This window comes from Mesoplodon densirostris, chromosome 1 (genome assembly GCF_025265405.1).
Source record: "Mesoplodon densirostris isolate mMesDen1 chromosome 1, mMesDen1 primary haplotype, whole genome shotgun sequence".
In the NCBI taxonomy this organism is placed as follows: Eukaryota; Metazoa; Chordata; class Mammalia; order Artiodactyla; family Ziphiidae; genus Mesoplodon; species Mesoplodon densirostris.
The window spans coordinates 235,994,802-236,020,012 of NC_082661.1; the positions used below are offsets into that span (position 1 = coordinate 235,994,802).

The 25,211-nt window shown below is 39.0% G+C and overlaps 1 protein-coding gene across 4 annotated transcripts in view; it reads left to right on the forward strand.

Moving 5' to 3' along the window:
* The first annotated feature begins 1,434 nt into the window (after positions 1–1,434).
* MND1 (meiotic nuclear divisions 1) overlaps positions 1,435–25,211 on the forward strand; it is a 119,033-nt gene continuing 95,256 nt past the window's right edge. For 3 of the 4 annotated variants that reach the window (XM_060095268.1, XM_060095286.1, XM_060095292.1), the window contains exons 1-4: positions 1,435–1,493; positions 11,340–11,405; positions 14,764–14,821; positions 18,287–18,435. In XM_060095268.1, the coding sequence (XP_059951251.1) occupies positions 1,491–1,493; positions 11,340–11,405; positions 14,764–14,821; positions 18,287–18,435 (276 nt within the window). In that variant the 5' untranslated portion in view covers positions 1,435–1,490. Of the gene's footprint in view, positions 1,494–2,000; positions 2,173–11,339; positions 11,406–14,763; positions 14,822–18,286; positions 18,436–25,211 lie in introns of those variants that run through there. The other variant, XM_060095276.1, reaches the window with a different exon arrangement.

Here is a 25,211-nt window from a genome sequence, read left to right on the forward strand (position 1 = left end):
TATTCTTGAAAACCTGGTACATTTATTTAATACACACTTATTGAGTGTTTATTATGTGTCAGGCACTGTGCTAGGCCTTGGTGATACCAAATGGTTGGCTTAGTCTCTGCTACAGAAAGGAGTTTGATATTATAGGGAAGTTGTCCAAGTTAATAATTACAAAATGAATCTGGGATGCTGTGATAAAACTGTAACAGAGACCCTTTCTTCTTGTCGGGCGTGGCATGAGGAAGCAGAGAGAAAAAGACTCCTGGAGGCTACCCCTGAGCTGTTGAAAGGATGTGTAAGAGTTACCCAGGTGAAGAAAAACTGTTCTTGACAAGCTGCGAGGAGATAAAGGCAAGGCTTCCCACAAATGCCACTTTTATGGTTTTGACAACTCTACATAGCACCAGTAATAACTTAATATTTTTCTTAAATATCACTTTAATTTTTAAAAAATTTTTACTGACATACCTACTTCAGCTGTATCTTAAGCAATACATGAGAAATCTAGGGTATGGTGTGTTAATTATACATTTGCTAGTACTAATATTAAAACACTTACTAAATGGATACCCTTTTACTCTCTTAAAATCATCTCATCAATTGAATTGTATCGAACTGTAGGAAGAACAAAATGGAACTCTTGTTTAATTTAATATACCCCTTACCCTGCAACAGGAGATAATTCGTTTTAGATGCCACTTTTTTTCCTAGTAGAATTACTATACTTTAAAATGGTTCAAAATAACGTACAATAATCTTCAAAGTAACGGAAAAGCCTGAGTCAATTTTCTGGCACCTTGAGGTAAAGGGACCCGAGCTTTTGATCTGAATCCCCATCAAGTAACGAGGCGGCATACTTTCGACCGTTTTGATTTGAAATTCATTCTCTTGTATTAAGAAAACAAAACAAACAAAAAACCTAAAGCAAAGGCAGACAAACAAAGGGATTTTTAAAAGCTGGAAAAGCAGTGGATACCGGTGGGAGAGAAGATGAGGCGTAAAATTAGAAGAGGGAAGAAAGTCCGCCCCAGACCAGGCAAATCCGCATGGATGGAGGCAGCGTTTCCTTCTCCAGCAGCCAAACTGCCTCTGCTTTTTAAGGCAAACTTAGGCCGCGTTTCCGCTGAGCGAAGAAAGAAGTCAAGGCGAGGGCTCGACTTTCTGAAAAAAAAAAAAAGAGTCACAGTCAGCACGCAGGACCGAAGAGGCGGATGCAGCTGGGAGATCCTGCTCGCCAGCATCTTGAATCGACCAGGACGGACCGGCAGGCAACCAGGCCCCGCCCCCAGGACAGGCCTCGCCCCACCCCGGCCGGCCGGCCGCTCCGCGGAGCCACCAGGGGTCGCTGCGCGCCGTCTGGGCGACAGCCGGTCTCTCTTCCCCGCCTCCCTTTCGCTGCTCCGCCCCCGGGGCGGTGTCGGCGCCAAAATCAAACCCGCCTGGGCCCGCCCCGCCCCTCGCCGCGCTCAGGCCCCGCCGCCGGAAGACGCGCCGCCCGCGCAATGGTAAGAGCAAGGGGCGAGGTCCCCGGTCCCCTTCCTCCACAGTGGCCCGGCTGCAGAGCCCCTCGGCTGCGTGCCACCCGGGCCCGGCGTTGGCCCCCGGGTGGGCTGCAGAGGCCGGCTCCCCCGCCAGGTCGACGCCCCGGCCGCCCGGCGCTTTTCGGCTCCCGCCGCCTGAGCCCCTAGGCTGAGGCGCCGCGCTGGGATCCCCGTCCTTGTGCCCCCCGGCTCCCTCCCGGGCGGGTCAGGTTAAATACGGGCGTTCGGTAACGTGCCCCGAGTGTCTCACGAACTCAGCCGTCTGTCAGCAAGGCCACGAGTCACTTCAGAAGCGGTGCCCAGGCTCCCCGCTTCCGGCCACCAAGGCGCCGCCCCCGGTGGAGAACAGGGAACGGGTGTCGGCGGGCAGCGCCGGGGAGTTCCGGGGGCCCGAGGAGCTTGCTTGATTTTTGAAGATTGAGTGGTTTGGGGCGTTGTAGCATTTAGAGCACATTTCAGTATTACTCACAATTTCCAAAGTGACCTAACAAATCTTCATCTTATGCCAGTTAGAGGATTTCTGTGAAAATGCGTTGGTTTTTACGAAGGGCAGGGCTGCCCTTCTGTGCTTTCGGAGTCGCTTTATTAGGGAAGCACCGTGCCGACTTCGTCTTCCTTGCATTGCCTGATGGGTTAAGTCCTGGTGAGATTCCAAATCGTCTCTTTCTCTTTGTGAATTTAATGGCTTTCTGCTCATCAAATCATTTTCATACACCTTCAGAGTTTCATCCCCCACGCCCTTCTGTGGGCAGAGAATCACCGTCTAATGAAGTGGATCTAAGATTTTAATATCTTAATTAAGTGGCCGTTATTTTGCCAAGCTGGTGGTGGACGGAGATATAGGTTGTACGATGTTTGTTTGAAGATACTTGTCCAGATGTAATCAAAACTGATAACGGTTTCTTTGTGGTTAAACTAACAACCCAGCCACCTGGGCATAAAATGGTGTAGGAAGCCAAACAGGCCCACACTTAAATCTGGTACCAGTGTTCCGTGATACCATATTTCTCCTTTATAGTTACTGGCCTGATAGAACTGACTACTGAGTACTATGCAGCCCATATGTATTAATTTTTTGGTTTTTGTCTTTTTTACCTAATATCTCTCTACACCTACATCACCTTCTAATACTAAATGGTTTAATGTGGTATTAACTCTTTTCTGATGTTTACTTCTAGTAATGGAGAAACATGGAACAAGTTAGAATAAAATTTTTGTGAGACATACTTCCTATTTTTCATGTATTATTAAGAACTAAGTTTAGTGTTATGTTGATCAAAGATAACTTTTGTTCTTTTCCTGATTGTGAATTAATAGCTGTTTGTTTCAATTTTGGTTGCGCTTGCTGGGTAAACAGTTGTTATAAGTCCAAGCATATTTTTGGAATTGGAGAAATGTCTACTTATAATTTTTCAAAATTGTATTAGTGATCAACAGGGCTGACTTTAGGACATTTTTTTGCGGAAACTTAGTTCCCCGACCAGGGATAGAACCCGTGCCCCCTGCAGTGGAAGCGCAGAGTCCTAACCACTGGACCACTTAGGATTTCTTTAACTCCTAGTTGGAGAAGTTTCCTTCATTGTCCTCAAGTCAAATTTTAAGCCCCCTTACTTACTAATTTGAGTGCATCTCTAACTGATACTACGAGGAGATTTTCTTTAATCCTAAGTATTACATGAGCCCTTGTTGATTTTTTGGAGAAATTTCTAAATATGAAGTAATATGGCATCCTTTTACATTAGTTACTTGTAAAAGGCCATGATACTCTCCCACGGTGGTTAGTATTGAAAGCTCTTTGTAGTGGTGAAGGAGACTGATGAATAAATTAGCCTGAAATCAGTGTTAACGGATGATACAGCTCATCCATATTTCTTTTTTTTTTTTTACATCTTTATTGGAGTATAATTGCTTTACAATGGTGTGTTAGTTTCTGCTTTATAACAAAGTGAATCAGTTATACATATACATATGTTCCCATATGTCTTCCCTCTTGCGTCTCCCTCCCTCCCACCTTCCCTATCCCACCCCTCTAGGTGGTCACAAAGCACCGAGCTGATCTCCCTGTGCTATGCAGCTACTTCCCACTAGCTATCTACCTTACGTTTGGTAGTGTACATATGTCCGTGCCACTCTCTCACTTTGTCACAGCTTACCCTTCCCCCTCCCCATATCCTCAAGTCCATTGTCTAGTAGGTCTGTGTCTTTATTCCTGTCTTACCCCTAGGTTCTTCATGACATTTTTTTTCTTAAATTCCATATATATGTGTTAGCATACGGTATTTGTCTTTCTCTTTCTGACTTACTTCACTCTGTATGACAGACTCTAGGTCCATCCACCTCATTACAAATAGCTCAATTTCATTTCTTTTTATGGCTGAGTAATATTCCATTGTATATATGTGCCACATCTTCTTTATCCATTCATCCGATGATGGACACTTAGGTTGTTTCCATCTCCGGGCTATTGTAAATAGAGCTGCAATGAACATTTTGGTACATGTCTCTTTTTGAATTATGGTTTTCTCAGGGTACATGCCCAGTAGTGGGATTGCTGGGTCATATGGTAGTTCTATTTTTAGTTTTTTAAGGAACCTCCATACCGTTCTCCATAGTGGCTGTACCAATTCACATTCCCACCAGCAGTGCAAGAGTGTTCCCTTTTCTCCACACCCTCTCCAGCATTTATTGTTTCTAGATTTTTTGATGATGGCCATTCTGACTGGTGTGAGATGATATCTCATTGTAGTTTTGATTTGCATTTCTATAATGATTAATGATGTTGAGCATTCTTTCATGTGTTTGTTGGCAGTCTGTATATCTTCTTTGGAGAAATGTCTATTTAGGTCTTCTGCCCATTTTTGGATTGGGTTGTTTGTTTTTTTGTTATTAAGCTGCATGAGCTGCTTGTAAATTTTGGAGATAAATCCTTTGTCAGTTGCTTCATTTTCAAATATTTTCTCCCATTCTGAGGGTGGTCTTTTGGTCTTGTTTATGGTTTCCTTTGCTGTGCAAAAGCTTTGAAGTTTCATTAGGTCCCATTTGTTTATTATTATTATTTTTTATTTATTTTATTTTATTTTATTATTTTTTTTGCGGTATGTGGGCCTCACTGTTTTGGCCTCTCCTGTTGTGGAGCACAGGCTCTGGACGTGCAGGCTCAGTGGCCATGGATCACAGGCCCAGCCGCTCTGCGGCATGTGAGATCTTCCTGGACCGGGGCACGAACCCGTGTCCCCTGCATCGGCAGGCAGACTCTCAACCACTGCGCCACCAGGGAAGCCCCATTTGTTTATTTTTGTTTTTATTTCCGTTTCTCTAGGAGGTAGGTCAAAAAGGACCTTGCTGTGATTTATGTCATAGAGTATTCTGCCTATGTTTTCCTCTAAGAGTTTGATAGTTTCTGGCCTTACATTTAGGTCTTTAATCCATTTTGAGCTTATTTTTGTGTATGGTGTTAGGGAGTGATCTAATCTCATACTTTTACATGTACCTGTCCAGTTTTCCCAGCACCACTTATTGAAGAGGCTTTCCTTTCTCCACTGTACATTCCTGCCTCCTTTATCAAAGATAAGGTGACCATATATGCGTGGGTTTATCTCTGGGCTTTCTATCCTGTTCCATTGATCTATCTGTCTGTTTTTGTGCCAGTACCATACTATCTTGATTACTGTAGCTTTGTAGTATAGTCTGAAGTCAGGGAGCCTGATTCCTCCAGCTCCGTTTTTCGTTCTCAAGATTGCTTTGGCTATTCGGGGTCTTTTGTGTTTCCATACAAATTGTGAAATTTTTTGTTCTAGTTCTGTGAAAAATGCCAGTGGTAGTTTGATAAGGACTGCATTGAATCTGTAGATTGCTTTGGGTAGTAGAGTCCTTTTCACAATGTTGATTCTTCCAATCCAAGAACATGGTATATCTCTCCATCTATTTGTATCTTCTTTCATTTCTTTCATCAGTGTCTTATAATTTTCTGCATACAGGTCTTTTGTCTCCTTAGGTAGGTTTATTCCTAGATATTTTATTCTTTTTGTTGCAGTGGTAAGTGGGAGTGTTTTCTTGATTTCACTTTCAGATTTTTCATCATTAGTGTATAGGAATGCCAGAGATTTCTGTGCATTAATTTTGTATCCTGCTACTTTACCAAATTCATTGATTAGCTCTAGTAGTTTTCTGGTAGCATCTTTAGGATTCTCTATGTATAGTATCATGTCATCTGCAAACAGTGACAGCTTTACTTCTTCTTTTCCAATTTGGATTCCTTTTATTTCCTTTTCTTCTCTGATTGCTGTGGCTAAAACTTCCAAAACTATGTTGAATAAGAGTGGTGAGAGTGGTCAACCTTGTCTTGTTCCTGATCTTAGTGGAAATGCTTTCAGTTTTTCACCATTGAGGACGATGTTGGCTGTGGGTTTGTCATATATGGCCTTTATTATGTTGAGGAAAGTTCCCTCTATGCCTACTTTCTGCAGGGTTTTTATCATAAATGGGTGTTGAATTTTGTCGAAAGCTTTCTCTGCATCTATTGAGATGACCATATGGTTTTTCTCCTTCAATTTGTTAATATGGTGTATCACATTGATTGATTTGTGTATATTGAAGAATCCTTGCATTCCTGGAATAAACCCCACTTGATCATGGTGTATGATTCTTTTAATGTGCTGTCGGATTCTGTTTGCTAGTATTTTGTTGAGGATTTTTGCATCTATGTTCATCAGTGATATTGGCCTGTAGTTTTCTTTCTTTGTGGCATCCTTGTCTGGTTTTGGTATCAGGGTAATGGTGGCCTCATAGAATGAGTTTGGGAGTGTTCCTCCTTCTGCTATATTTTGGAAGAGTTTGAGAAGGATAGGTGTTAGCTCTTCTCTAAATGTTTGATAGAATTCGCCTGTGAAGCCATCTGGTCCTGGGCTTTTGCTTGTTGGAAGATTTTTCATCACAGTTTCAATTTCAGTGCTTGTGATTGGTCTGTTCATATTTTCTATTTCTTCCTGATTCCATCCATATTTCTTGAGTGACTTTCATAAGCTGTTGAGCTGAGTGATAAGAGCTTTCCTAATACAGTGTGCCCTCAGGACATTAGATTCTCCTCATTGCCTGCCTCTGCGTGGCAGATTCTTGCAGAGTCCAGGGTCTCTCAGGGAGCAGTTTATAATAACAAATTGTTAGGAGCCTTTTCTAAAGCTTTGGCTCTATTTTCCACTGATGCAGCCACAGACTAAAGTCCTAAAGGGATTCTGAATGCCCCACAGTGCCCCTAACTTAACCTTCCGATTCTGGGTTGAGAGAAACAGTGTTTTCAATCCTCGGGCACAATTAAAGCACCTCAAGATTTTTAAAATATGAGGCCAAGGGGCCCCATTTCAGAGATTCTGATTCATTTCTTATGGGATGTGCCTGGGCATCAGTAGTTTTAAAAGCTCCTGGGGTGATTCTAATCTCTGTGTATGGCAGTTTGAGACCAACTGGACTAGAGAAATAGCTGAATGGGCCTTCTAACTGAGTGTGGATATCTTACTTTATTCAGATACTGCAGAAGCCAGTGTGAAGGGAGGCTAGTAACGTAGTACTGAACTCTAGCTCTCTACCCTAGGTTTAGTGAACGTGTCTTCATAGTGTATGGTTTCTTGGAACTGAGATTCCTCTGGTTTATGTCTCCAAGTAAGGCAATAAATGGTTATCACAGACTTCCTTATTACCAGTTCACCCTGAAATGTATTTATGGGAGTGCAGAGGGGTGTTGTGGGATTTGGGAATCTGAACGGCCTCAAATTTTAGATACATGGTCCTGAAATTGAGGGCTGGTCTTTACAACTGCTCTTCTAACCTGGCACTAACCTCTAGGAAGGCAAAGGTGGTTCATGTTCTGAAGAACTCTTTTTGTTTTGTTTTGCTTTGTTTTATTGAATGAAAGAGTCTTTAAATTCTATAGTACTTTACAGTTTTCAAGTTTCACACATATGATTTCATATAATCCCATAATAACCCTTTTCTCCCCCAACCCCTATTTTGCCCCTCCCCCATCCTTCTCCCCACTGGTAACCACTAGTTTCTTCTCTATATCTGTGAGTTTGCTTCTTTTTTGTTTTATTACTAGTTTGTTGTATTTTTAAGATTCCACATATAAGTGATATCATACAGTGTTTGTCTTTCTCTGACTTACTTCACTTAGCCCTCCAAGTCCATCCATGTTGCCACTTTTTTATGACTGAGTCATAAAAATCCATTGTGTGTGTGTGTGTGTGTGTGTGTGTGTGTGTGTGTATGTACATATGTATATAAGTACATATGTATATGTGTATTATACATATACCACATTTTCTTTATCCATTCATCTGTTGATGGACACTTAGGTTGCTACCATATCTTGGCAAATGTAAATAATGCTACTATGAACACTGGGGTGCATGTATCTTTTTGAATTAGTGTTTTTGTTTCTTTGGGATATATACACAAAGGAGTGGAATTTCTGGGTTATGTGGTGGTTCTATTTTTAGTTTTTTGAGAAAGCTCCGCATTGTTTTCCACAGTGGCTGTACCAATTTACATTCCCACCAAAGTGTACGAGGGTTCCCTTGTCTCCACATTGTCACTGGTTTGTTATTTGTGGTCTTTTTGATGATGGCCATTCTGACAGGTGTGAGGTGATATCTCACTGTGGTTTTTTTTGTTTGTTTGTTTCGTTTCATTTTGTTTGTTTTGGTTTTTTTTTTTTTTTGGCTGCGTTAGGTCTCTGTTGCTGCACGTGGGCTTTCTCTAGTTGCAGCAAGCAGGGGCTACTCTTCATTGCGGTGCGCAGGCTTCTCATTGTGGTGGCTTCTCTTGTTGTAGAGCACGGGCTCTAGGCGTGCGGGCTTCATTAGTTGTGGCTCGAGGGCTCAGTAGTTGTGGATTGCGGGCTCAGTAGTTGTGGCTCACAGGCTGTAGAGCGCAGGCTCAGTAGTTGTGGTGCACGGGCTTAGTTGCTCCGCAGCATTTGGGATCTTCCCGGACCAGGGCTTGAACCCGTTTCCCCTGCATTGGCAGGCGGATTCTTAACCACTGGGTCACCAGAGAAGTCCTCACTGCGGTTTTGATTTGCATGAGAGGAAGGTGTTTTAGATAGAACAACATTTTTAAAAAGGCACAGAAATGGGAAAGAGCATGCTGCAAGTGGAGAATTACAAGTAGTTTTTGTATTACAGCTTAAATTGCTTAGTTCTTCATGTTGTTATGGTAAATTTGAGGTGGGGAGTGGTACCTGTGAGAGGTAGGTTGGGGTCAGGTGACAGAAGGCCTTGTATGTCATTCTAGGGTGATTGGATACTTCTGGATGGTTGAGGGCCACTGAAGAGTTTTAAGCAAGGGAGAGGCATGGGTAGGCATGGCAAAGGAGAGGTTTGCTTTTTGGCAGCGTGGAATATGGCTGGAGGGTGGGACAAAGCATGGTTAGCGGACTGCAGGTATGTAGTAGGGAACAGATAATGAAGACCTGAACTAAGGTGGAGGTAGTAGGGATGGAGCAGACAGGATCGATTTGAGAAACAGTTTAGCTCTGAAATTGGCAGAGCTTGGTGATTGGTTGGATGTGCAGTGAGAGAGATGAAGGAACCTAGGGTGACTGCCAGGCCTCTGGCTCGGGTAACAAGGTGGAATCTAACTAAACTCAAAATCCAGAACAGCAGGTTTGGGGAGTAGATGTGGGAGAGGAGAGGTCAGTTTAGACCTCCTGAGTTTGACGTCTATTCAGCAGACAGGTAGGTACGTGAGATTGGAGCTCAGGCCCCCACTTAATCCAATGATGTAAAAGATTTGAGTTCTCAGCATAGGTGTTTTAAAACCATGAAAGCAGGTGAGATCAAAGAAAAGGTGCGAGGAGAGAGGGGATCAGTAGAGAAAGAACCCTGGGGAACTGCAGTATTTAAAATTGTGGACACAGGAAAAGAGAAAAAGATAAACTTTGAGGCTACTTATTTTACCTGTGCAACTCATCAAGGAACACTGGATAATTTGCTGCGAAAAGGAGTTAATGGGTTTCTAGACCATGCACTCTGGAATGCATTCAGAACGGCAATTCCAAATTCCTTTCCCTGCCTAGTGTAGGCTCTCGTTTCTGATGGAGTTTATGGTTGGATAGGTTTATTATTGTTGGTTTATTTATGTCTGCTTTTTTTTTTTTTTTTTTTTTTTTTTTTTTTTGCGGTATGCAGGCCTCTCACTGTTGTGGCCTCCCCCGTTGCGGAGCACAGGCTCCGGACGCGCAGGCTCCGGACGCGCAGGCTCAGCGGCCATGGCTCACGGGCCCAGCCGCTCCGCGGCATATGGGATCCTCCCAGACCGGGGCACGAACCCGTATCCCCTGCATCGGCAGGTGGACTCTCAACCACTTGCGCCACCAGGGAGGCCCTATGTCTGCTTTTTACGTGGTATAAAGTATTTTAAAGTTCTTACTAAACAATTTATGTTCCTCTATAATCCCATGCAATTTTTAAGAGAGATGCAGATTACTTCAGAAACATTAGGGTGGAATCCTCCATGAGAGTACTAGGGATTATGGTTCTCGTTCTCTTTTGTTATTTTCTGTGAATATTTGCATTGAGGAAATTTGGCGTTTTGAAATTTCAGCCTTTAGCTTTAGGTATATACCCTATATAAAATATATGGTAAAATTTATTATTAAAATACATTTCAGTTACATCTTTTTAAAGATATTTATTTAATTTTATTGTTTATTTTCTTTATATTTTTGGCTGCGTTGGGTCTTTGTTGCGGCACGCGAGATCTTTTTCATTGCGGTGCGTGGGCTCTTCATTGTGGCCTGCAGGTTTTCTCTCTCTCATTGAGGCATGCAAGCTCAGTAGTTGTGGTGCGCGGGCTTAGTTGCCCCGTGGCATGTGGGATCTTAGTTCCCTGACCAGGGATTGAACCTGCATCCCTGGCATTGGGAGGCAAATTCTTTACCACTGGACCACTGGGGAAGTCCCTCAGTTACATCTTAATTATCTTAATTTCAAGTTAGCTAAAGGGTAGTGACAGGATAATAATAACCTGAAGTAGGCTTTCATTTTCTACTTGGACATGGTTTTCCTTCCTCCAGCCTGCCCTCCACAATGCTACCTAACTCTTACCTTGTCACTCCCTGCTTTAGAAATTGCTCAGTAGCTCCTCGTGGCCTGAAGTAAAGTCTGCTCTCTTTGGCTGGACAGTCAGCCTTCCATAATCTGGCCCCAGACAACCTTTCTCGTCTCATCTGCCACTCCATCTACATACTCCACTTGTATAATAATTGTCCCTGAGTGTTTGTCTTTCTGGAGCATTCCATGTACTTCTGTAACACTGTGCCTGTGTGTGATATGTCCAGGACACCCTTCTCACCATTTCTCAACTTGCCAAAATCTTGTTCATCTCTAGCCTTCCTAGCTAACCCTCCTCCCTTTTCAGGGTGGAATTAATTTATTCTTTCCTGGGTAGCAATTTGTACATGTACCTGTTCATTAATTATAAGTAGTTATGTCTATTTATTTTCCTTGAGAGATTAAGTCTTTTGAAGGTAAATACAGTGACTTATTGGATCATTTCATAAATATTGAACTTCTACAAAATGCCAGGCACTGTCTCAGTCACAGTTCTTATTATTATACTGGCAGCATCTACCACAAGGCTTGGCATAAAGTAGTAGAGTTGTTAAAATCCATCTTGAGGCCTCGCTCTGAGAATTATTAAACCTCTTGGTCTCAGATGAGATCATGCATTATTTCTGATAATGTTTTGAACCAAGTTATCTTAAAAAGCATTTTTTTTAATTGCACTGTTTACTTTTTAACTTTTGTGCTTTAGTCGAAGAAAAAAGGACTAAGTGCAGAGGAAAAGAGAACCCGCATGATGGAAATATTTTTTGAGACGGTAAGTCATTTTCCTTAAGATTTTTAGTATTTTGTGTAATTTTCTCCTTAAGTTTATGTCATCCAGTGTTAACTGTACCTTTTTTTATTAGAAATCAATAGTGACCAATATCCTAAAGAATGAATAAAATTCTACAAACACCTGTGGTTCCTGTGAGCTGTGGAGCATGAAAGAATCCTATCCCAGGGTTTGTAGAGTCTCTTCTATCCAGACTGCCCTATACTCTGGCACCATAATTAACTTTCTGAAGCATATATTTGATTGTGTCCCCTTTTACCTGAAAATAATAATGATAATAGCTCACATCTACTGAGTGCTTCCTAGGTGCCATTCACTATTCTAAGCACTTGGTGTAGTTATCTGATTTTATCCTTTTTAACCCTCTGAGATCCTCATTCTACAGATCTGGACATCTGAGACACAGCCTAAGATACCAGCCCTGGATCTCAAAACAAGAAGTGATAGTACTAGGATAAAAACCCAGGGGGGATCATCTGATTATAGAGATAGTGCTGAATACAGCCTCTTTACATTTATAAGCCTGCATATGGTATAACACATATGTGATGGTACATAGCCTCCTTAATTTATTCCAGTTATTCGTGCCTGCCACTAACAGGAAATATGTTTAAAGTTTCTGCTCCTAAGTGGCAGAACCAAGATTCAAACCCAGTCACCTGGCTCTAGAGCCTGTTTTCTTCACCACATTGCTGTACGATGGCTTTTCTTGCTTCCAGGTTAAAATCTAAACTTTTGACCTACAAAAATATTAATTTCTTACGTCTTACTTATTGACAGGACCTTCAAAGTCTGGTTTGGCCCCAACCTACTGGCTATTTTCATTATTTACAAATATCAATATGAAGAAGGTGGGGAAAATGGCAAAATAGAATGTAAAATTAATAAGTAATGATAATACTTGACATTTTCATTTTGATAATGCAGATTCTCAGTGAAACAAGTGAAGTATTGTGGGTACTTTTTTTTTAACTGTTTGCCCTTTAAGCGAAATCTTACTAGTCTTACTTACATACAATGACTTACTAAAAGTCATTGGCAATTCAGAACAGAGTATCATATTAATAATGATGATATGATTAGGACGATAAATTGATTACGTTTGTAGGTAAAGATTATGACTATTTATTCTGCTGAGTTGAAATATTTTTCCTATGGTCTTAGAGCAAGAAAAGTAGATTTAATTCCTAGCAGGCAGTGGAAAGCTGGGGAGAGTGGTGAGGGGAGTTAATTTGTTCTTTATGATATTGTTGGCTGTTTTTGATTAAACTTTTTTCAACGCTGTTCTCAATGACATTAAGACACTAATGACTAAGGTACCATGACTATAATGAGTATTAGAGGTTAAAGAATTTCAATAGTCAATGAGTTTTTAGGTAAAGATAGGAATTAATTGTATTAATTGATTGATTTCAGTTCATATATTCCTATACATATCAATTCATATGAATACATTCATAGATTTATTTGAAGTTACTAATTCTTTGCCTGTTACACTTAGGAAGAACATGGCCACAGTACAGCTCAAAGATAGAGAACTTGTACCTGAGGTCTGTTTTACCTAACAGCTTTGTGACGTTAAGCAAGTTACTTGACCTAAGTCTCAGTTTCTTCATCTATTAAAAAGGCTAATAATAATTGTACCTAGTTCACAAAGTTGGTATGAGGATTGAATGAAATAATCTGTGTAAAACATTATAATGCTCAGGTCATAAGTGCTTAATTAAAAGTTATCTAACTTTATAACTGTGTGTCTTCCATGGTATCTTTACACATAGTTTTTTGTTTTTGAGATCTAGAACCATTGTGTTCATCTCTCCTTTATTATCTCTGTTTAATGTAGGGGAGAACCAATATTTACTTGAGACCATTTTCTCTGTCCACTTAAATGACCACACTTTAGTCTTGAGGCTAATTCTTTGCAAGCCCATTTATTTACATAGCAAGCCCACTGGGGCAGCCAGTGTGTCTGGGGCTTTTCCTTGATAACCACATCTAGACAGATGTCTCAATGAGTTAGTTCATGTTCTTTTTCCTAAGGTATTTGCGAATAGGTTTGATTAATTGGGTTTTTTTAAATGCATTAGAGGCCTGAAGTTAGTAATTTACTACATGTTCTCTGAGACCCTACAGAATTCTCTTTTAACAGTTTATTCCCAGATGTGCAAAAATTTATTTCACACTCTAGGACCAATGACTTAGTATTTTCCTTAATTTACTAGATCTTAAGTGTACTGAGATGAAGTTACTTTTTTCAACACTTTATTATTAAAGATGAAAGAATTTCACTGTGAATACCTATATGCCCAGCTTAGATTCTACCGTTAACATTTTATACTCTACTTGCTTTGTCATATACATATATTCATCTATCCATTCCTTTATCCATCTATCAATTCATCTTTTTTTTGCAGGGGGTTGTATATCTGGGCTACTGGTCTTTTGTCTGGTATGTTTTGTGAATATTGTCTTCCAGTCAGTCTTTTCAGTTTCTTAACAGTGCTCTTGGATGAGCAGAAGTTTAAAATTTTTATGATGTCTAATTTCCATCCTATTGAAGTTACCTTTTCAAGTTTATGTTGGAAGAAAAAGATCCCAGATTTCCATAACAATAATCACAATAATTCTGTTCTAATTACTGAATACTTCAGTCTTTTCAAATATTTCACTTTTATTATCCAAGTTCTTTTTACCAGTTCAACCACAGCTTATTACAAGAAGAAAGGAGTATTCTGCATAGATTTTTTTTCCAACCATAAGATTAAATATTCCCTGTGTATATCTTCCCATAATGTTTTGCTTTGCATGTGGTGGACATGCAGCATGTATAGGTGAATGATTGACAGACAGCCATAAACTGTATGTTTTTCTTACTTAGGTGTGGCTCTTCCATGAAACCTTAAATGTAAATAAATCTTGACAGCTGTCTGTTTTGCTTTTAGTTAGAACTGCTAATCTGTGATGTATGGTATATGCTAAGCAAAGCACTATTTGTGTTTTCTTCAAATCAAAGTGTCAGAGAAGCTGATTATCTCATGTTAACAAATGATTCATCATAACTAGATTTTATACTTCATTGGGAAGATGTTCTTTGCATTCTGCCCTCCAGTTACTTTAAAGAATTGTATGTTCATGCAAAATCTGTCCATTTTAGGTTCTGTTGAAGGTATTGAACAGGATAATTACAGTTTCTTCTAGCTCTAAAATTCTCGATTCTATTGCACTATTCACTTCCAGTCATAGTTTTTTAGTACAATATTTTATAAACATAATTATGGTAAATATAAATATATAGTAGAAAATAAATGCATGTTTTTCATCTTTCAACTCTTTTAAACAGAAAGATGTATTTCAATTAAAAGACATGGAGAAGATTGCTCCCAAAGAAAAAGGCATTAGTAAGTATCAAAAAATGTGCCAGAATGTTTTGGTAAATACCTATCATCTTTCCTGCAACAGTCTTTCACTTCATGGAACCGTAAATTTCTAGAGATGAAGAATGTTTATAAACGTCCCAATATAATGTTTCTGGGCCATGACCATGATTCTTGTGTTTGAAGTATCTGCTCTAGGGAAACTACAGTGGAATATGCATGCATGCCTGTGTGTGCACACACATACGTATACATACACACAATTATACACATTTATTTATTTATGGGTATAATTTACTTCAGAAGAAGTAAAAACTTCTTCATGTATGTTCTGGTATTTGTTAAATGTGACTTACGTAGTGTATTAGTTTTCTACAGCTGCTGTAACAAATTACCATAAACTTAATTTCTACTTAACACAGTAGAAATTTATTTTCTCATAGTTCTGGAGGCCATAAGTCTAAAATCAAGGTGTTGGCAGGGTTGGTTCCTTCTGGAATCTCTGAGGGAGAATCCATTTTATGCTTCTCTCCTAGCTTCTGGTGGCTGCCCACAGTGCTTGGCTTATAGACACATCATTCTAATCTCTGCCTCTGCCTTCACATGGCCTTCCCCATTTTTTTTTTCCTCCTCTTCTGTGTCTTATAAGGACATGTGTCATTGGATTTGGGACCCACCCTAAATCCAGGATGATTTTATCATGAGGTCCTTAATTACCTCTCTATAGAACCTTTTCCAAAATAAGGTCACATTCACAGGTTCTGGAGGTTATCTTTTGAGGGGTCACTACATATGATATATATATTTTTAAACCTTACTTTCTGGTTATATAAGCTATACATGTTATTTTAACAGATTTGGAAATTATAAAGAATATAATAAAAACAAAAGTTGTTCATAATCCCTCTATTCTGAGATCACCACTGTTAACATTTTGGTGTATTTTGATATCTTATTCTTAGGTTCTGTTTATCTGTGTTTGTATGTATCTGTCCATTTCTCTGAGAGGGAACCATGTTGCATATACAGTTTTGTGTTCGTGTATTTTTCCATATACCATCATATCACCTACACTTTCCTATGTCATTTACTTTTAAAAAAATGATTTACAACATCTGCATCTCCTAATGTTTCATTCTGTGGCCACCCACTGTGCCATAATTTGCTTAGCCCATTAGCTATTGTTGACCATCTAGGTTGTTACCAAATTTTGCTGCTAAAATTAATGTGTAATTAACATGCCATCCATAAATTTTTTCTAAGACTTATTTTTTAGAGTATTTTTAGGTTCACAGCAAAATTGAGAGGAAGGCACAGTATTTCTCCTATACCTCCTGCCCCCACACATGCATAACTTCCCCTATTATCAGCACCATTTCCCATCGTGCATTTGTTACAGTTGACAAACCTGCATGGACACATCATAATCACACTAAGTCCATAATTTACATTAGTATTCACTCTTAGTGTTGTACATTCTATGGGTTTGGACAAACACGTGTAATGACACGGATCCGTCATTACGGTGTCATTATGGTATCCTACAGCATATTTTCACTGCCCTAAAAATCCTCTGGGCTCCTCCACCTAGTCACCCCTTCCTCTCCCCCTGCTATAAACTGTTTCCCACATCTCATATTACTTCATTAGGAAATGTCCCCAGAAATAGAATAGAAAAAGAGACTTGTCTAGTTTTAGGCTTTTTATGTGTGTTCTCAAATTGCCTTCAGGAAAGGCTATTATACCCACATTCGTTTCTCAGAACTATTTTCATTTTTAGAATTCTTTGACATTTCATTTCAGTTTGTACTTCTTTATAAATGAGGTTGAATGTTTTGCATTTGGTGTAGACTTTATTTTTTTAATTTATTAAATCTTTAAATATTTAATAGATTTTATTAAATTGGGGGATCTGCTCTAGGAAAAATTAAAATGGACTTTAAAATATGGATAATTTCTTGGTATAGTTTTACTTAATAGAAAGTAAGAATGGTTTATAATTTCAGACATTCGTGAAATATGACTTTGTATTTTTACAGGCTATTTTAAAAACTCTTTTCTGATTTTTAATCTTACCCCTAACCATAACATCCAATATATTTATTTATTTATTGTTTAATTTTACATAGTAGTTTTGTTTTAGTTTCCTTAGCAAGAAAGGTAATACATGTTCATTGTTGGAAAAAAAATACGAAAAATAAGCAAGAAGAAGGAAATAAAAATTGCCTCTTAACCTTAATTCAAGATAACTACTGTCACATAAGTGCATACTGTCTTTTAACTTACTTTTCTATATAATACATTTTGGATGTATATATATCCAGGCCATTAAATATTTTATAACGTAAATTTAATGATGCATTGTATATCATAACAAAAAAAATACTTTTGAGTCCCGTTATTGTACTGATTTCCAGGGTTTTGCTATTGAAAACAGTGTTTTGACAAGCATCCTTATACATATCCATCATTATTTTCTTTAGCTGAATTTATAAAAATGAAATTTCTGCATGGGAGATATGCATAAACCTAAGGTTTTAGGTACATATTGCTACATTTTTCCACCCATGTTGAGAGTACCCATTTCCCTGAATCCTTTTTTACAATTTTTAGTGTTTTAAATTTGGTAGTCAAGAAGTCATATCTCATGCTTTATTTTGCATTTCTTCAATTATTAGTGGGTTTGAACATTTTTCTTGTTTATTGACGATATTATTACAAATATCGGGGCTTCCCTGGTGGCGCAGTGGTTGAGAGTCTGCCTGCCGATGCAGGGGACACGGGTTCATGCCCCGATCCAGGAAGATCCCACATGCCACAGGGCAGCTGGGCCCATGAGCCATGGCCGCTGAGCTTATGCATCCAGAGCCTGTGCTCCACAACGGGAGAGGCCACAGCGGTGAGAGGCCTGCGTACCGCAAAAAAAAAAAAAAAAAAGAAACAAATATCGTACATTTTAAAAAATATTTATTTTATTTTTTTGGCTGTGTCGGGTCTTAGTTGCAGCATGTGGGCTCTTCGTTGTGGTGCGTGGGCTTCTCTCTAGTGTGGCGTGCAGGTTTTCTCTCTCTAGTTGTGGTGCGTGGGCTTCAGGGCGCATGGGCTCTAGTTTGCGGCACGCAGGCTCTCTAGTTGAGGCGCGCGAACTCAGTAGTTGTGGCACAGGCTTAGTTGCCCCCAGCATGTAGGATCTTAGTTCCCCAACCAGGGATTGAACCCACATCCCCCCTGCATTGGAAGGCAGATTCTTTACCACTGGACCACCAGGGAAGTCCCTGACCATACATATTTTATAGATGCCCATTGATGTATTTTATTTTTCTGTTGGAGTATTTGTCTTCTTTTGTTATTATTTTTAAAAGCTCCTTATTTATTAACTTATTGACTCAATCTATAATCTTTATTGCAAGTGTTTCCCCAGTTATTGGCCTTTTAATTTGATTTATGATGTGTCTTAATATGAAGTCTTTAAAAAATTCTCTCTCCTAGCTGCTATGTCAGTAAAAGAAGTCCTTCAAAGCTTGGTTGATGATGGTATGGTTGACTGTGAGAGAATTGGAACATCTAATTATTATTGGGCTTTTCCAAGTAAAGCTCTTCACGCCAGGAAACGTAAGCTGGAGGTTCTGGAATCTCAGGTACACCACCACAATTTAAAATAATAGATTTGGTTTGTAAAGGTGGCTACTAAGTGACTAATGGGCAGGATACACTGGACAAAGGGATGACTCACATCCCATGTGGTATTAAGCAGGAAAGTGCAACGTTTCATCATGCTGCTCAGAATGGCATGCAATTTAAAACTTATGAATTGTTTATTTCTGGAATTTTCCATCTAATATTCTCAGACTGTGATTGACCACAGGTAACTGAAACCATGGAATCTGAAAGCACAGATATGAGGGGACTACTATATAGGCAAGGAATGAAACTTTAGGGAAAGGGACTGTGGACTTGTTTTGGGGTGAAGGGAGAAAGAATCCCGATTTTTCTGGAAGATAACAAGAACAGGAAAAGTTAATCAACAATAGTAAAGTAAATTAATTTCTCTCCGTTTAGAGGTTATGTGAGATTGTGTTTCTTCACAGGAAAATCCTCCAGAAACACCACTTTTTAAAATGATGCTCCTGGGTTTAAGAAGGTTCAACTTTATGGGGAGCCTTCTTTCAGTCAGTGTTCTTAATTACAAGCAACAAACTAACTCTGGCTGACATTAGCAGAAAAGAAATTTATTGAAAGATATAAGATAGACTTGCAGAATCATGGGGAAGGGTAGACACACAGTTCTAAAAGTAGGCAGGAACTGAGGGAAGGTACACGGCCAGACCACAGCCAGAACACACCATGAAGCCTTTCTGGTGAGGATCCTGGTGCCTCAGACCCTGCACTGAACTCTATTGACATTGGTGACCTCAGAAGATAACTCCACTGGCACTCCTGGCTGAAGAACCAGATGTTGCTGCCACCAAAATAAAACAAACAAACAAAAAACCACCAAGAAACTTCTGTACCAGCTCACAGTTCTGGAGGTACATGAGACTGGCCAAGCCTCGGCCATGTGCCCACACTCTAGTTATCAGGGGAACTGGGGAAGTAAATAATTGGGGTTTCTAGTTTCTATGGTGGGAGGTAGCTGCCTCCTTTTGGTGCCTGCAATTTGCCAAAGTAGGAAGGGGGTTTGGATGCTCCCATGATAGATACATACCCACACAATAAATCAAGAGAAAAAAATGAAAAAGAACACAGGATTTGAAGTCAAAATAACAACAACAGATTTATTGGATACTTACTTTCCTCTGTGTGCCAGATACTCTTCTAGGCATTTGGAATCCATTAGCAAACAAAGAATGGAAGCAGGAAACCAGGTAGTTAAGTTCTTGGAGTCATCCAGCTATGAAGTAATGGTGGTTTGAACCAAGGTCATAGCAGCCCACCTACACCCCCTCAGCCCTAGGCAAGCACTAATTTACTTTCTGTCTCTGTAGATTTCCTTGTTCTGGACATTTCATATGAATGGAATCACATAATATGTGTCTTTCTTGACTTGCTTCTTTCATTTAGCATAGTGTTTTCATGGTTCATCCATGATGTAATATGTATCTGTATTTCATTCCTTTTTACGGCCAAATAATATTCCATTATTTGGATATACCGCATTTTGTTTGTCTCCTCATCAGTTGATGGCCATTTATGTTATTTCCACCTTTTGACTGTTATGAGTAATGCTGCTATAAAATTTCATGTACAAGTTTTTATGTGGACATATGTTTTTATTTCTCTTGGGAATTTCTGGGTCATATGATAACATTATATTTCATTGATTGAAGAACTTCCAGACTGTTTTCTAAAGTGGCTGCACCATTTTGCATTCCTACCAGTAGTGTATGAGGCTTCCAGTTTCATCACATCTTCACCAAAATTTGACTTTTTGATTCCAGCCATCCTAGTGGGTTTGAAGTGGTATCTCATTAAGACTTTCATTCATATGACTTTCATTTCCCTTATGACTAATCATGAGCATCTTTTCATATGTTTACTGGCCATTTGTATATCTTCCTTAGAGAAATGCCCATTCACATCCTTTGCCCATGTCTCATCTCTTAAACATGATGCTGCATTTTTAAAATTATTATTAGAGTATCATTGATTTATAATGTTGTGTTAGTTTCAGGTATACAGCAAAGTGATTCAGTTATATGTGTGTGTGTGTGTGTGTGTGTGTATTCTTTTTCAGATTCTTTTCCATTACAGTTTATTATAAGATATTGAATATAGTTCCCTGTGCTATACAGTAGGAGCTTGTTGCATATCTATGATGATGCATTTTTTTTCCTTGCTAGGAAACAACATGCATATTCATCGCTCAGGATTTTTTTTAAACTTAGTTATGCAATTAAAAACTTTATACAGGGTAATTTAGTTTTAGGCCTTGTTACATTTTCCTGTCTTCATGACTTTTTGTTCTTGCCTTTATCCCCTTTGAGAATTCCCTTGTCTTTCCTTTCTACCTAGCCGTTCTAAACATCTCCCCTCAGAAACCTTCTCAAGCTCCCATAGCTTACTGTGTTCTTGCCCTTCTATAAACTCCTGCAATATTTTTGGTTTTACCATAAATAAAATATATGACTTTGGCAAATACTGCTGGTTGCCTGTCTAATAAACATTGCCCCCCTCTTCATTACTAACAAAACATTTACTATGCTGAGGGAACAGTGTGTCTTGCTAAAAAATGTTTATCTTCCCAGATTCCCTTGCATCTAAGAATGGCAGTGGGAAACACTTTTGATGAATGAGATGTACGTGGAAGACTAGCTTGAGGTTTCTGAGAAAATGTTCACTTTCCTGATAAAGGCAGAACCCCTTCTTCTTATCTGTGATATGGACATGAGATCATATTGTGACCCTAAGGTAACAAGTGTTAGGATGAAGACATTCCCTAAGAATGGCCGGGCCTGGATTAAAAGGGCTTGGGTCTCTGGTGGCATTTTGACACACTGCACTAGCCTTGGACTGCCTTACCTCTGGACTTCATATTGCATAAGAAAATTAAGCCCATGTTTAACGTAGTTTTAGTCAAATACTCTCTTTGTATTCTAAAAGTATATATCCAAAATGGATAAACTTGCTTTGAAGACTTTTTTTTATATAAATGTGACTTAGATCTTATATTAATTATCTATTGCTGGAACAGAACTGCATACCCCAAAACTTCATGGCTTAAAGAAACAAACATTCATATCTCACAGTTTCTGTGGATCAGGTTTAGTTAGGCTCAGAGTCTCACATGAGGCTGTAGTCAAACTGTTAGCCAGGGCTGCATTCTCATCAGGAGGCTCATCTGGGAGAAGATTTACTTCTGAACTCAATCTTAATGGTTATTGAATTTAGTTCCCTACAGGCTATGGGGCTGAGGTCTTCAGTTCCTGGAAGGCTATTGGACTGATGGCCTTAATTTCTTGATAGCTTTTAGCCAGCTGCCTCCCTTGTTCCTTATATCATGGGCTTCTCCATAGGACAGCTCACCATGTGGCAGCTGCCTTTCCTCAGAGGAAATGTGTGTGGAGAGTCCAAGACAGAAGCCACAGGGTTTTTGTATCTTAATCTTGGAAATGACATCCCATCACCTCTGCCTCATTCCATTCCCTAGCAACAAATCATTAAATTTAGTTCATATTCAAGGGAAGATTATACATGGGCATAAATACCAAGAGGCAAGGATCATTGGGACCATCTTAGAGGATACATATCACAGATTTTTCATTCTTTTTACTTCCTAAATGTATAAATCTTATCTTTTTGATTATTTTTAAAAAATAGCTTTATTGAGGAATAATTGACATACCAAAATTGCTCATATTTAAAGTTTATATACTGATAAGTTTTGACATATATATACATCCATGGAACCATCAAGATAAGGAGCATACCCATCACCCCTAAAATTTTCTTCATTCCCCTTTTTAATCTTTGTCTCCTGCCCACCACCCTCCCCCACCCCCCAACACACACACACACACACAAACACACACACACACTGCTTCCCTTGCCCCCATCCCCAGGCAACCACTGATTGGCCTTCTGCCATTATATATTAGTTTATATTTCCTAGAATTTTATATTAAGGGAATCATGCAGTATATACTCTATTTCCTGGCTTCTTATACTTAGCATAACTAAGATATATCAATGTTGCTGTATATATTATCATGCATTTTTATTGCTGAGTGGTATTTCGTTGTATAGATATACAACAGTTGTTTACCTGTTCATGGACATTTGGGGGTTTTGTTTGTTTTAATTTGGAGTTATTATAAATAAAGCTTCTATGAATATTCATATATGTCTTTGTATGAACATATGTTTTCATTTATATTGTGTAAATACCTAGGGACGGAATGGCTGGATCATATGGTAGGTGTATGTATAACTTTTTAAGAGATTGCCAAGACTGTTTTCCAAAGTGCCTGTGCCATTTTAGATTCCTACCAACAGTGTATGAGAGTTCTGGTCTCTCCACATCCTCATTAATACTTGGTATGGTACCCATTCTAATAAGTCTGTAGTGATATCTTAGTTTCCATTTCCCCGGTGACTAAAATTGTTGAGTATTTTGCATGTGTTCGTTTGTCATACATATATCTTCATTGATGAAGTGTCTGTATACAGATCTTTTGCCTTTTTTAAAATCTCTATGTTTGTTTTTATTATTAAGTTTAGATAGTTCTTTGCACGTCCTGGGTACAAATCCTTTATCAGATAAATGCTTTCCAAATGTTTTCTCCCAGTCAGTGATTCGTTTTTTCGTTTTCTTAACTGTGTTTAGGAGAGTTGAAATTTTAAGTTTTAGGGAAGTCCAGTTTATTAACTTGTTTCTTTATGGTTGGTATTTCTGGTATTGTTTCTTACCTTCTTCCAGACAGTTATTCATGCCTGAAACTAGCCATAACAGGTACTGATTAAGCATTTATTTTTTGACTTTGTAAACCAGAGATAATCTGGCCAAATGTATGCTTTTCATTTCTTAGCCTCTGGATTTAACATAATCTCTATTTAGCAAGTGAAGGAGTTTGGCATAAAAAGTAAGCAAGAGATTCTTGCTAGTGTAGTGAATCTATTTTTAATAAGTGAACTTAATATCATTGTTTATCCTGAATGAGGGATAAGATGTTCTAATTAGTTGCTGTCAATATACTCCTTTCCCTACTGGTCTGAGAGTAGGCTTCCAGTGTGTTTTGTGACATACTCCTATCCTCGCAGCCCCGTGTACAAGCTGGAGGTCAAAGCTTAATCTCACACACTTGCTCAGAAGTCACAGTTAAAGTCAAAGGCAGTAGGTGCTATACCTTCTGTTCTCAGCACTGCAGAGTGAGATTTTGATATGTCATTCATAAAAGATTGATATCACTTGGCATTTGCTATAAATATTAAAAAACACAAACACACACAAAAACTCAGTACCGAGAAGCAAGAAGAACTACAATCCTGCAGCCTGTGGAACAAAAACCACATTCACAGAAAGATAGACAAATGAAAAGGCAGAGAGCTATGTACCACATGAAGGAATGAGATAAAACCCCAGAAAAGCAACTAAATGAAGTGGAGATAGGCAACCTTCCAGAAAAAGAATTCAGAAAAATGATAGTGAAGATGATCCAGGACCTTGGAAAAAGAATGGAGGCAGAGATCGAGAAGATGCAAGAAATGTTTAACAAAGACCTAGAAGAATTAAAGAACAAACAAACAGAGATGAACAATACAATAACTGAAATGAAAAGTACACTAGAAGGAATCAATAGCAGAATAACTGAGGCAGAAGAACGGATAAGTGACCTGGAAGAAGGAATGGTGGAATTCACTTCTGCGGAAAAGAATAAAGAAAAAAGAATGAAAAGAAATGAAGACAGCCTAAGAGACCTCTGGGACATTAAACGCAACAACATTCGCATTATAGGGGTCCCAGAAGGAGAAGAGAGAGAGAAAGGACCCGAGAAGATCTTTGAAGAGATTATAGTCGAAAACTTCCCTAACATGGGAAAGGAAATAGCCACCCAAGTCCAGGAAGCGCAGAGAGTCCCATACAGGATAAACCCAAGGAGAAACATGCCGAGACACATAGGAATCAAATTGGCAAAAATTAAAGACAAAGAAAAATTATTGGAAGCAGCAAGGGAAAAACAACAAATAACATACAAGGGAACTCCCATAAGGTTAACAGCTGATTTCTCAGCAGAAATTCTACAAGCCAGAAGGGAGTGGCATGATATACTTAAAGTGATGAAAGGGAAGAAGTCCTACAACCAAGATTACTCTACCCGGCAAGGATCTCATTCAGATTCGATGGAGAAATCAAAAGCTTTACAGACAAGCAAAAGCTAACAGAATTCAGCACCACCAAACCAGCTCTACAACAAATGCTGAAGTAACTTCTCTAAGTGGGAAACAGAAGAGAAGAAAAGGACCTACAAAAAAAACTCAAAACAATTAAGAAATGGTCATAGGAACATACATATTGATAATTACCTTAAACATGAATGGATTAAATGCTCCAACCAAAAGACACAGGCTTGCTGAATGGATACAAAAACAAGACCCATCTATATGCTTTCTACAAGAGACCCACTTCAGACCTAGGGACACATACAGACTGAAAATGAGGGGATGGAAAAAGATATTCCATGCAAATGGAAATCAAAGAATGCTGGAATAGCAACACTCATATCAGATAAAACAGACTTTAAAATAAACAATGTTACAATAGACAAGGAAGGCCACTACATAATGATCAAGGGATCAATCCAAGAAGAAGATATAACAATTATAAATATATATGCACCCAACATAGGAGCACTTCAATATGTAAGGCAACTGTTAACAGCTATAAAAGAGGAAATGGACAGTAACACAATAATAGTGG